This window comes from Netta rufina (assembly GCF_964035555.1).
Source record: "Netta rufina genome assembly, chromosome: 12".
Taxonomy (NCBI): Eukaryota; Metazoa; Chordata; class Aves; order Anseriformes; family Anatidae; genus Netta; species Netta rufina.
The window spans coordinates 13,944,671-13,957,721 of NC_140135.1; the positions used below are offsets into that span (position 1 = coordinate 13,944,671).

The following is a 13,051-nucleotide window of genomic DNA, read 5'->3' on the forward strand; positions in this document are numbered from 1 at the left end:
ACTTTTTCGTTCACCCAAGTGCCAACATCCTTTGAAAGAAAGGGTCTCCTACCTGCTACAGCAGCAAAGAGGAGGTCCCTGGTAGGTTCAAGACACAAACTTCAGGGTATTGGTTCAACATGGATTTTCTAGTGACTGAACAAGGGAGAACAAGTCCAGAGAAACTATGCAGTGGAATCACCCTCTGCTACCAAATGGAAATGAAGCTGTATGGGCACAACACAAGTCTTGGCAACCCAGCCCACCTAACTAAACAGACACTTCAACATCTAGCTAGATGTCAGCTCATCACTGCAGCCAACAAGGACAGCCCAGGCAGGCAGGAGCCTGACACCTTACTACTCCCTCCCTGTTAAAGGGCTGTTGGGGCACGCAGTGAATACAGGACACTGGCACAGGTGTGTGGCAGCTACTTGTAAAGAAGTTTCTTCCATCAAGATAAGGAGACAGTGCAGCCCTCCTGTGCCTCAGTATCGCTGATCTGAAGGCAATGCTGAGACCAGAAATTTGCTTATCAGTCAGTAGCTGGTGTCACTTGAGCAATGGGAACTCGGCTGAGACTTAGTTGATTTTGCTTCTGACCCTACATCACAGTTGAACCTTCAGCCTCTGTGCAAAGACATCTCTGTATTTACTTGCTGCTTTACTTAGCCCTAAAGGCTAAGTGAGATGGATACAAATCATGTTGGTTCATAACAGACCGAGGAAGATCAGCATTTTTGTGGATCAGGGCTGTGAGATGTGCACATTACAATTACGTGTACTGTGAGGATATGCAAACAAAACTAACTGCAATCTAATAGCAAAATAGTTTTTCGAAAGAATAATCAGAGAAATCTCTCTTTAGGAAACAAACAACTGTAATCAGCAAATATTACTCTCACATGGGATTGCAAAACAAGCCATGCTCTACCCTCACCATTATGAGTCATGAACTTCACCAGCAAAGGGGGAGGCAGAGAACAATTGCATATAGAACAACAGGATGGGATTTTATTTTATTTTTTTTTTTTTAAATTTTATGCAAAGGAGATCAAGTTCAAGGTCTCTGCACTTACCATCAAACTTCTTGTATCGGGAACTAAACATTGTTTGTAAGTGATTGCTAAGCTCTACAACAGCATTTCTGAAGTCATGTTTACTCTGTTGACTGTACTTCTCTTCCATTTCTTGAGAGCAGCATGTGTAGGCTTGCGAGCAGACTTTCAAGTGGTCACCTGAAAAGCAGAGAAGAAAATATTCCAAGTTAGAATTCCCTATGCAATGCAAAAAGTTCAGTTCATGAGGCCCCACAGCTGCATCATCTATTCTTGAGATGCTCCTGTTGGGCTCTGGCACATCAGAAGTTAATTCTGAAAAAGAGCTTTATAGCAACACATATAGATACCACGACTTATCATCCTGTAAGAACATTAAGAAGTATCCTCTTATTTATTCAGTTTATTAACTGAATGAACAGATATTCATCTTGCACAATATAATCTGAAGAACCAGCAATTTGACCTGTCTACACTATGATATCTTCCATGAAGTTTCTGCTGAGTATTGTAATTACTTTCAATTCACTCAGTTTATTCATAACACAATATCAATGACAATGGTCCTTTTTGCACAGATAGGCCATTTAGTCTTCATCCCCGCCTCCAGTTATCACTGGAGAAGTACTCTTTCTCAGAATCACAGTCATCACAGACATCAAAATAAATATGTTTTATGCAACTACTTATCACAAGGCTTTCCTATCACATTTCTGACTTCTAATTTTACAGCTTTCTGTCATCACCTTGGGTGAAACTGGGTGTTTGTTCTGGAGAATTCAAACAATTTTCTTCCTTCACCTTGAAAGTTAATGACCAAAACAAGCAGTTAAGATGAGCAGCTCCTACTTCCAAGTCAGGCAGTATTTAGAAGACACCAAATACATGCAAGCTGCTGCGATCCCTCCCATTTTCACACCCTGCTGCCAAACCCTAACCTTCAGCCCACAGAAAGGGATGGAGAGGAGAAGTCTACTCCCTACTTGCTCGCACCCCAAAAGTCAGCAGCAACCTCCAGCACTGCCAAGGCTCACCAAGACTCACCCCAAGAACTGGCAACCCACTGCCCAGAAAATCTCTTCACGACAGGCTATGAACCATGTAACTACCTGATCTGCTAAAGCATGAGACGTGTTTGTAGAGAAATGAGAGCAATATTGGTACTGAGCAAAACAAGAGCCCAAGACCAACACAAGCGGTTGTTCCTCTGCCAGCCTAGTGCAAACACCTGGTCCCACAGCTGCATGATCTGCCCAGCTATTCAACCTTCAGTTCACTTTGCATGACTTTCTTGCCTAAAAACATTAGCCTCCCTCCTTTCAGACACTTTTGGTACTTTTAAAAGCAAAAAGGAAACAAAAACTTATACATATTATTTATACAAACACATACACTTCATCCTAAGAACCTCTTCTCCTAAACTTGTTTTCCTTTTGCACTACAGGGTTTGTTTGTTTTCTCTGGCATTACAGAGAGACCTTGACCAACCCATAATTCTGCCACAACTAATTTATTGCACAGGACTGTTGACTGCTTGTGAATTATGGAAATCTCCGGGACTGTTACAGGAAACAGCCCTGCTTAGACAGTAAGTTTTTTCTTTGTTTTCTGAAGGCTATCTCCTTCCAGACATTTTTTTCCTTCCCGTTTGCACACTCCTTTTCCTCCCAGGACCATCTCCTGTGGCAAGCGCAATCTGTTAAAGCGAGGGGAGGCGAGGCAGTCACAATGCCAAGCTGAGCCTGGGCACGCAGAGCCCTGTGGCACTGCCTCTGCCACCGATGGCCATGCTCAGCTTGATCAGCCATTTAGCATGTGCACCCAGGATTTTTAGATCCTGCCCACCAAAGCCGCCTCAGTGATTTACAAGCACAGGTTGCAAACACTGCAGCCAGCACCAGCTGGCAACTCAACAGCATCAGGCAAAGCCATCGGGAGCACAACACCTCTCCAACAAACCTGCCTCGCTAGCGAACATTTAAAAACCAAGAAATTCCCCAGGCAAAGCCACACTATTTCTTTTTGCATCCCTTTGCTCCGATTCCAATACAGAACTAAGCCGCTTTGACACAACGGAAAACACATAAATAGCAAGGAAATGATAATTACTGCTACAGCCACGGCTTGTTTTGACGTGTCAAAACAATTTAATTTCAAAACTCTCGAAACTCTTTCTAAATTTCTGATGGAGGGGAACTATGTTGGAAATACCTTACCTGAAATGCACTTCATTATTTCAGTACCATTTTCATTAAGGATTCCTTTCTTTGGTGATTACAATTTACATACTCCTATTTTATTTTGTGCTGGAGGGGTACACCTCCACCCTACTTGGCAAACTCAAGCCTGCTGACAGCAGGGTTTCTTTTCCTTGTTACGTTTCACAGACACTCTGAAGTTGTCCACAGATGCCTTGGGATCCCCTCAGCAGCCATCTCTAACAACCACTCCAATTTATTTATTGATAAAAAAACAAAATGTAAAAAGCCCAACATATTTCATAATTACAAGGAACAGTTTTATATCTATTTACACTACTAAACTGAAGTTAGAATCCCACCTATTTGACAATGCCTTTTTCCATTATGTTATGTTGTTTTATATTTCAGAGTAATAGATCAGGAGCTAACACTACAAAGCAAAGTTGTCTTTCTTTGATCACACTTGCACAGCGCTTCTTTGGTACACGCTGGAAAGCCAGGCAAGGAGAACACTACTGACAGGATCTGTGCAAGCTTGATTTACTATTTGGTTGAGCATTAAGAAATTATGCTCCAAACTGCAACTCAGTCATTCAAAAATGAATGACCAAGCAATCTAATTATGGAAGATATTTCTCAGTCATGTCAGCACTATGTGGTCTTGGCTTATGATCAAGAATTAGCTCTGTCTGGAGCTGAGGAGCTCCTGCTACTAAGTGCTAATGCAGGGGAGGATGCACCGTATTACCCAGTGGTAAAAACCCTAAAAGTTTAGGACTGTGGGCTGCTTTTATTACAGCTTCCTTATGCCACAGTGGAAGATAACAACGGGAAATCAACTGAAGCTCCTGCCTTCCTGCAGGGTTGTCCTTAGCACCTCCGTACCCCTCGCTCGAGCAAAGCAACAGGCATTGATAACTTGCAAGGAATCTCATTTCTAGCTTTCACTTCACATCAGCTAGCACGGCTCTGTGCTCCCTTCCTCCACGCAGCCCCCATGCACAGGGCTCACTCCCATCCATAAGCCTGCAGGGAGAGAGCAGCACGACATCCCAACGCTGCATCACCTCCCACCCTGGCAGCGAGTGGCCACAGTGTCGGGAGCGGCCCATGTCTCCTCAGACACACACGGTGCTGCCAGACAAACGCATCGGAGCGCAGCAGTGCGAGACGCCTGGCACACAGGAATGAGAACTTGAAAACCTGGCAAGCAACCGCTGCCAGCGCTCCACACGAGCACAGGCACGCTTCGCCACCCAGCACACAGCAACCTGGAGCTCAGGGCGAAGACGGCGCTCCCTGTGCTTCCTGCAGGCAGCCAGGACTCCTCTAAGAAAAAGGAGCGAAAAATACGAGTGTTTAGGTCCACTTAAGCAGATATCCAATGTTTATGTACATTATATAAAGAACACTCATTGTGTGTGCTCATTGTCAAGGACACATTCGGCAATAATTATTTCTCAAGTTAAAACTCATCAAACAATGCCCATACAAGGCAACTCTTCATCTACTGTTGATTGCTAAAGACACTGCTGCTTTTGTAATTTATCACCATATGAGCACAGCAAAATATAACTCTGCCACAGCTTCCTTTCAAGTTATGCTTTTTATTGAATCATTTGGCAGGGTTTGCAATCATCACATCAGGGGCTGCATGGCAAAAAGAGCTTAAGTAGCAGAGAACTACTTGAAATATCTACTGCATATGCACACCATACCTGCAACATCTCAAGGACTTACTTGCAGCAGATCTTTTCCGTGGCCTCTTGCAGCAAAACCTCTTTATTTTATATTAGATGTAATATAGAGAGAATTACATTCTATATAGAGAGAAGTGATGGACCAAAATGATAAAAGCATTTTGCTCCATGGCTAGTTAACAATACACCTCTGGGGAATGGAGGTGGTGAGGTTAAACATAGAAATGCAATGGTACACAGTGTTACTATCTGCAAATCTAAGGAAATGTACTCAGAAAGGTAATCTTACAAACTTATGATTTAAGCCATTACAAAAATGCCACATTTAGCAGACTCCAAGCACATGGAGTTTCTTCCAAATCAAGTAACTATTTCGCAAAGCATTGGAAAACATGTTTTCATCGAATGAGTAAGCATGCAGTGAAAACTCAGGGGCTCCATTATCCTGAAAAGCAATTCCCTTCACCAATTTTCCAAGACCTTTTCAAAATGTTGTTTCTGGACTTCCAGGCTAACACGCCATTCCCACCCTGCTTCTCATTGCCTTGACCAAGTACATACTCCAAATACATCTGGCTGCAAAAACAGCTAAACTTTCAGGAGCAGTTAACTGGGAGGCAGGGGGGTATTATTTCTTGAAAACTCTCCTGCGCAGTCTGGCCCTTCTTTGCAGCTCAGCGAACAAGCCAAAAGCACTTTATGGCAGAGACATTACTCTTGGACTTCGCCACCCACTGCTCTAGCAGCCCAGCTTACCGCAGCCCATTTCTGCACATGGGAACAAATGCTGCCCTGGAAGACGGGCGAGCAGGGCCACCACCACCTCATCCTCGCACCCTGCCTCTGCCCTCTAGCACACATCAGCTCGTGTCATCTTTAAAAGAGCTTTATGACTTCCTCTGAACCGACTACAAAAGGAATCCCGGACTGTAATGCCGGACTCTAATCCGATTTCACACTAGACTTACGTTCTAATTATCACAGAATATTAGGCTTCCACCCATCATATATAATTGACATGCTACTGAGGCTTTGCAAAACCCCCAACAAAGATGACAAGAAACACTAGCATCACCCCCTGAGCACGGCTCCACTGCTCCAGCCCCACATTAACAAGAGACGAGAAGAATAAAGAAAAGTGTGAGCGTGCAGTCAACTCCGGCAGAGTCATTGAGAAAGACATGGCTATCGAACTGTTCCCTCAACTCGATCACTTCTAAAATACCCCAAATACCAGAAGTTTCCCGTTTTTCCTGGCTACAAAAGGAGCTGGGGGTGCAGGAACAGCCCAGGAGCTCTCACCTGCCTGCCGCAGTGGTGCCGTAATGCCCGCGTGCCATGGGCACAGCCACAAACGGCACAGCCTCAGCCACAGCAAGGCTGGGTCACTCTGGTCACTGCCTGTGGTGCTTTTAGATACTCACTAATGAAAAGCACTACAAAAACACATAGTGGCTTGGCACTGAAATACTTGTAGGTGAAACAACATTAAGTTGCAAATACCAAAGGGAGGGGAAAAAAAAAAAAATCCTGCTCTGGGGTATACCACACACCCAAAGCAACCCTAGGGAATCCTCCCAGACTGCCTCACATATGCACAATGCTTCAAGGCACGCACGTTGCATAGCGTAAGCAGCAAACTTGAATTTTCAGTTGATGGCTCTTATCCGAGCTTTCCTTTTCCAACGCTTGGTCAGACTTCACCGCTTGCTTTAAAGCAGTGCTGCTGCGGCACTTGTGTTTATTTTCCTAGGGAGAATACTCCTGCAGAGATGGTCGCGTGCCAGGAAGGAAGAGATGTAAAACAGCACTGAGATCCTGCTAACGGAGGCAACGCATCCACCACGGGCAGTGGAATTAGAAGTTTCTGAGCCCTCATCCTGCAGATGATGCAGTGCTGCCAGTACCCTCTGGTCACTGCAGGTCAGACCAGCCTGGGACATTCAGACCACATCTCCCGCGATGCTCCTGAGCACACGGTGCTACCACAATTTCAAATGTAGCCTGCTCATTTCGACCAGAAGTGCTGCGTGCAGCCACCTACCCATATTTCTCACCATCAGACAGAAAACGACATGCCCCATTTCTGATGTGAATCGATTCCCATCCTAAAGGCCACCATCACACAACCAGAAGCAGCTTTCCTTTCTTCTCCTTCTGCAAGTCTTGCTGGGATTTGAAACCCAAAAGGCACCAGAAGCAAAACTAAATCCAGATCCTCACCGTAGAGGTCTGCAGCCAGCATCACTCTTGGGCCAGGTGCCAGCCCCTTCACAGCCCCAGAAGCCCTGCCCTCCATCCAGCCACCACAGCCGTTTGTCCACCCCCTTCTTCCAGCCACACAGCAGCTTTTAAAGCCAGAAGACATGCTCACGTATAGCCGGGTTATGGAAGTACAGAAATTTGGCAGCATATGCCAGTGTACAGTGTATTTAACATCCCACTCAATTAGCAACCGTTTTATATAAATGGTTTATTTGCCTTATTAATATTAAAGCCACTTGTTTCCCATGCGCTTCCACTTAGGTTATTAATCAATGTGCGTTTCAGCTTTTTGCTGATTACTCTAATGGCACAGAAAAATTCCCCAGACTCACAGAGAAAGCTTATAATATTGAAATGATTTTTTGCAAACTTGTCAAGTAGTCAAAACACACTCTTTGATACCCAAACCAAAGCCCTTTCACCTACGCTTAACAACAGTGAACTATTTTCGGTCAAGCTTTACTGCATCTGTTAACTCAGCTGCTAATCCATCTTGCAGGCGTGGGGAATGCCAGCGCACACAATACCTCAGTGACATACCTCTGTTCAACGCAACAAATAACCCTAATTATTTCCATCATGCGTACCTACGGTTACTTAAAATATCGTACACAACCAAGGTCTGTCTGGCTTTTATTTTTCCATTTTGCTTTGTTGACAGCTTCAGGTTCACAAATTTACTGCCAAGAGGGTCAGGGACCGAAAAGAACAAAAGATTTATGTGTGTGCGTGTACATTAAGCCAAATGCACATTAGGAGCCTTAATTTTTTTTTTCTGGAAAGAGCAACTTAGGACACAAAGTGGGCCCTTGCCTTCTACCCGTTTGAGTCCAAATTGTGACAGTAGTGCTTATCTTCCACTTGATGACAGGGCAACGTCCCTGAACAACCAAGCCTGGGCCACCACTGCCACTGAGGCCAATGTAAGTGATTTCAGGGCATCCCAGGCTACTAATGCAGCTCTTCAACCCCAAACAAGAGGAAAGCCTGCCTGTCTCCTCAGCTGCCTCCAAAGCATCACCAGTTAACCCTGCCAGACTCTGCATTGGGGCAAGAGTGAGGTCCAGATGCACCTATGGAGGCCACCAAAAGCTGCCCCAGCCTCACCTGCAGGCCTCTGGCGCCCTTCACGAACGCCATCTGCAGCTCCACAAGTCAGCTCCAAGTCAAAAACCTGTTTACCTGAGGAAAAACACCACTGCAATTTCGTTTCCACAGTGACTTCCTCTCTGGCAGGGTGGCCTGAGTATTGCAGGGTTTTACACCTTGGAAAACGCTGCTATGATAGAGTACTTTCGTTTCCACAAACAGGATATTGAGTCAATTAGTGGCACACCAAACATAAAACAGACAGATGAAGATAATGCATTTCTGCAAACATCAAAAGGGAGAGAAACCACACAAAGACCTGAATATACAAATAAGTCAAGGAGAAGAAAAAAAAAACAACACTACATAATTAAACTTATTATTTAAGCAAGCCTGGGGAGCAAAATAGCTCTGGTTAACTAGAGGATTCTCTCTGGGTATTGCTAAGACAGAAACCTTCAACGAAAACCATGAGTTGTTTCTTAATTAAAAAAACAAAACCAAAAAAAAAAAAAAATAAAAACACTTCACTTTGCTGAGTGAGAACCTGGGAAATGCAAATTCTCCTTATTATCACTGAATTCTTTAGACATGAAATAGTTTTCATAATGCGTCTCTGCATACATGCCTTATGAGAGATGTGTTACACAACGGGCAATTTGTGATGGAAAAACAAACAAAAGCTTCTCAGGCGAGGAAGACAAGGCACACAGCGCATAGGAGACCTGTCTTCAGGACTGCTGAGACAGGCAGTGGCCCTGTTCCTCCACTGGCCACTAAGAACAACTAGAAAGCCAGACACTTTCAGCTGGTAATACTGGGTACACTAAAAGGCAAGAATAGATAGCTGTGATAAAACCTATTAAAAAGCTGTGTATAGTCAGTAATCAGACTTCATAATTCAACAAAATAGTCCAGCAGATCTTAAAGGGGTGACATACATCCCCACCACCCTTAAAAAAAAAAAAAAAAAAAAAAAACACAACTCGCCACTGAGTATGATTTTATGCAATTAAATGGGGAAGGAAAAAAAAAAAAAGAATCCACTGGGAACAGCAAATACACAGAATTACTGAAACCTCAGGCACAAGGAACAGTAAATAGAAGAGATCTGGCTCGGAGACAGTTACTTTCTTTGTAAGACTTCTCATTTTTTCCTCAAATTCCCCATCAAGAAGGCAAACAAAGCCAAAAAACTGCCTGTTTGTTTTTTTTCCATAAAGATTCAGGATATTTGCCAAAAAAGCAGCTTTTAACCCAAACGGATTCTGCCACAAACACTTATGTGAACTGGAATATTTTTCATTCCTAACAATATTTTCCCGTGACACTTCCAGCCACTTCATCCTGCACTGCCCAGACCCACCGGCACGCACCCCCCGGGATGCTCACTGGTTCAGGGCAGCACCACACGCAGGCAGGCAGCAGCACACAGAAATACACCACTGGCAACAGCTCTTCCACTTTCCTCCCCCCCCCTCTTTATAAACATAGCTGATTCCAGCCTTGATGCACAAAACCATGCTTCAGGATCGCACAGTAGGTTCTTGTGAGTTGCACCCAGCCTGGCCGGTGTGTGCCAGCAGCTTGGTCATCTGCTGGCTCAGCTCAGCTCTGGCAGTGCTGTGCCCCTGCGGTCAGCCCCCCAGTGCCCTGCCCCTCGGATCCCACACAGGGGCTCAAAAGAAGTGAAGTTTTGTTGAAGTAAAAACCAGCACACATCATCACTCAAAATGAAGCTAACGTGTCCGTGTGCTGAAGTGCATCAAAAGGAAGAGAAGTAATAGCGGCATGCAAGTCAGCAGCAAAAACAAAAATGTAAGAAAGCCCCCAAAGATGTTTGTAATCCCTTAAACAAGAAACAAAGCTCGTGAAAATCAGCCACTATTTCCTGATTTTGACTTAAAGTGAGATTAAAAAAAAAATACCCTGGACTTTATACAAACAATAATCTAATCTATAAATTGGACAAGGAGAGAAAGACGTTAGTTAACTTCCAGAGAGATTAATTCTCTGTTGCAAGACCTGTAATAGACACTGCAGAGCATGCAGCAGTTCTGCAACAAACTTTCCTAGAGGGAGACATAAACAGAAGCCCCCACACCAAACTGCAAAGCACTGTGTTAAAGGGCAGCATACAAATACACTAACACATGAAAAATGGCAGGGTAATTTTTTTCCCATCCTTTAATATGCAGCTAATTCACCCTGCCTATCACAGGGTTGGTCTTGTTCAGGGAGGGCATGCAGGGGCTCTGCAAAGAGACAGGACCAGCCAGGGCCACCCAAAAGTCACAGGTGACACAGAGGGACGTGCTTCTGCACCCACATGTGCCACAGCACCCAACACGACCCTTTCCTGGGGAAGGACAAAGGTAAGAGCTCTGCACCAAGGGGAAATGCTCCATCTCATCTATCTGCAAGAGCACCACTCGCTTGCTCGGGGAAAGTATAAACAAAAAGATGAAAAGCTTTAAGGCTTCAAGTGTAGCCAAGTCCAGCTGTAAACTAAAAGCCATCCCATGCTAGAAAATAGGGCACCCCCCCTGCCACCACACATCTGCCTCATCCACTAAGACTCCAAAGAGACAAAATGGTGAGCTTTAGGTGCCATTATTCAAAATGGTTAAAGCCCAAGAACCAAGGAGGAATTAATGCATGCAGGAAAGCTGCCCATCCACTCACAAATCCCCACTTATTCAAGCCGAGGGATACCAGTGGCCTCTGCAAGACTACAGCCACTAGCCCGAACTGCAAGAGAAGGCAAGGTCCCCAAAACACCTCTGACAGCATCATGTCTTTTCTCAAAATGAACCTGCCGGCACACAAGGTCCATCAGTGAGAGGCCTCCATTGGCACTGAGCCCCCCCACTACAGGGCCTGCTGGGGGCCATCACCTCCCCACACAGAGGGACAGCTCTGCAACACCAGCAAAAAAAGAGAGCCCAGGCATGATGAGAGTCATCCACTTGGAGTACCCATGCCACCAGCTGCAGAAATATTTGCTACAACATGCTCAAAACCTTTGAGAAGGAAGAACTGAACCTTTATTTCTTTTTTTTCCCCCCCCTCTCTTTCCAAGCTACTACTTTCCATTCCTTCACACAGCGAGCAAACCTACCAAGCCTACGCACGTCCTCCGTAAAGAGACCGTAACCGCTGGATTTTCCTACTGCATCACTCCCCGCATGGCCACATCCTGCCACCCTTCATGGAACAGGGCAGACAATTAGCCTTAATCCTCGTTAGTTCTGTATGTTTCCTTTAAATCCTGTTACCGCATTCCTGCATGCAAGCAAGCGCTGCCCAAGCGCAGGGAGGCCCAGCCTCCGCTGCCCGCAGCCTGACCTTTGCTTCTCACTCGAGCTTCACCAGCCCGAAGGACTGCAGTACTGGCACACTGATCCATCTTCGCTGATTACTTCTTCATCAGAAGGGCAGGTGTGAAGTAAGAGTGCAGGCCAGAGGCAAGCGAATAGAGAAAGTTGGGGGGGGAGTATTAAATAAAGACTTGCTTGAAGGAAACATTCTCCTTTGACGCTATAGGAGACAACTGTGAAAACTTTGTCCAAGAGAAGTGTTTGAAGTCTAGCTGCTTTCATATTTATAACGTTTGAGTCACTCCGCAAAACCTCCGCCAAAGGAGACTGAGCGGACTGCTATGTTAATTTATTTTGGAAGTTTATCCAAGCCTCTGGTCAAAGATAAACAAGGCGCCTGGATGTGAGAGAACATCGGAGCTGGGCTGCCTGAGCGGTGGGGGACTTCCACCAGCTTTGATAGCACAAATGCATGAGATGGTATCAGCATGACCTGAAGTGTATTACTCCATGCCAGAGAAGAAAGGTGAAAACCCTGAGAAGTTAACTGATTTTTCTTAGGAGACGTTCTTACATCAAATACAGAGGATTCAGCTTAGAAATTTCAAGCACAATCACGGCATTTATACCTGGCTCATTAATGGCCAACAGTTAATAGGCTGAAGCTGTAATTCCTCCGTCTGGGGGCTTAGTGGTGTTTCAGCCAAATATGTGAATTATTACAGCTGAGCTACCGATCTGTTACTACAGGTAGAAAACAACTTCCAGTCCTAATACCCTGAGAACCAAAAGTAAAATTAGACCTTATCAGCAGCTCATTTCAGCTCTTCACTTCCTCCTGAAGCCAGTAAGTGCATTATTGTTCTTAAACCTGCTTCCAGCAGGGACGTGGAAAAAAAGTTAACAGTAGCATGTCTTAGAAGTTACAAGAAACACTCAGTGCTCTTTAACACACCCAAGGAAAATCCTCCCTGAAACAGAAGTTTTTACAGAGCATAATGCCTTCAAGAACAGCACCTGCATGTCAAGACTGCAAATTAGTCTTTGCAGTCTGCCCTACTCCTTTCAATTCAAAGTTTAAGGTAAGAACACCCTTCCTGTCCCCCTTCTCCCTTCCCCCCAAAAAAGCATACTTTCTTGTGAAAAGATCATCTGAAAACACATGGTTAACATATTGCCAAATTTGAGAGACACCCCAAAAGAGTGATGATGCTAACTTTTGGTACTTCAAATAAACAAATTTGAACTAATCAATCTGGAAAGTCTGTTTTCTATTTGTGGGTTTGGGTTTGCTGTTTTATGTTTCTTTTTTTGTCTATGCTGTTTGTTTGTTTTCAATTATGCAGCCCCTCCTTATTCTAACCTCTAAAACTCAATATTGCATGCTTACTCAGGGGCGGATAACAATACATAATATTCGTGCCATTTGCAAGCTCAAA

The 13,051-nt window shown here is 44.6% G+C and overlaps 1 protein-coding gene across 1 annotated transcript in view; it reads right to left on the reverse strand.

Moving 5' to 3' along the window:
* Positions 1-13,051, reverse strand: part of GPC4 (glypican 4) — a gene marked incomplete at its 5' end in the record, with an annotated part of 81,352 nt that overhangs the window by 50,213 nt on the left and 18,088 nt on the right. The window contains one exon of the mRNA XM_084294049.1: positions 1,059-1,217. Coding sequence (XP_084150175.1) covers positions 1,059-1,217 — 159 coding nt within the window. The remainder of the gene's footprint in view (positions 1-1,058; positions 1,218-13,051) is intronic.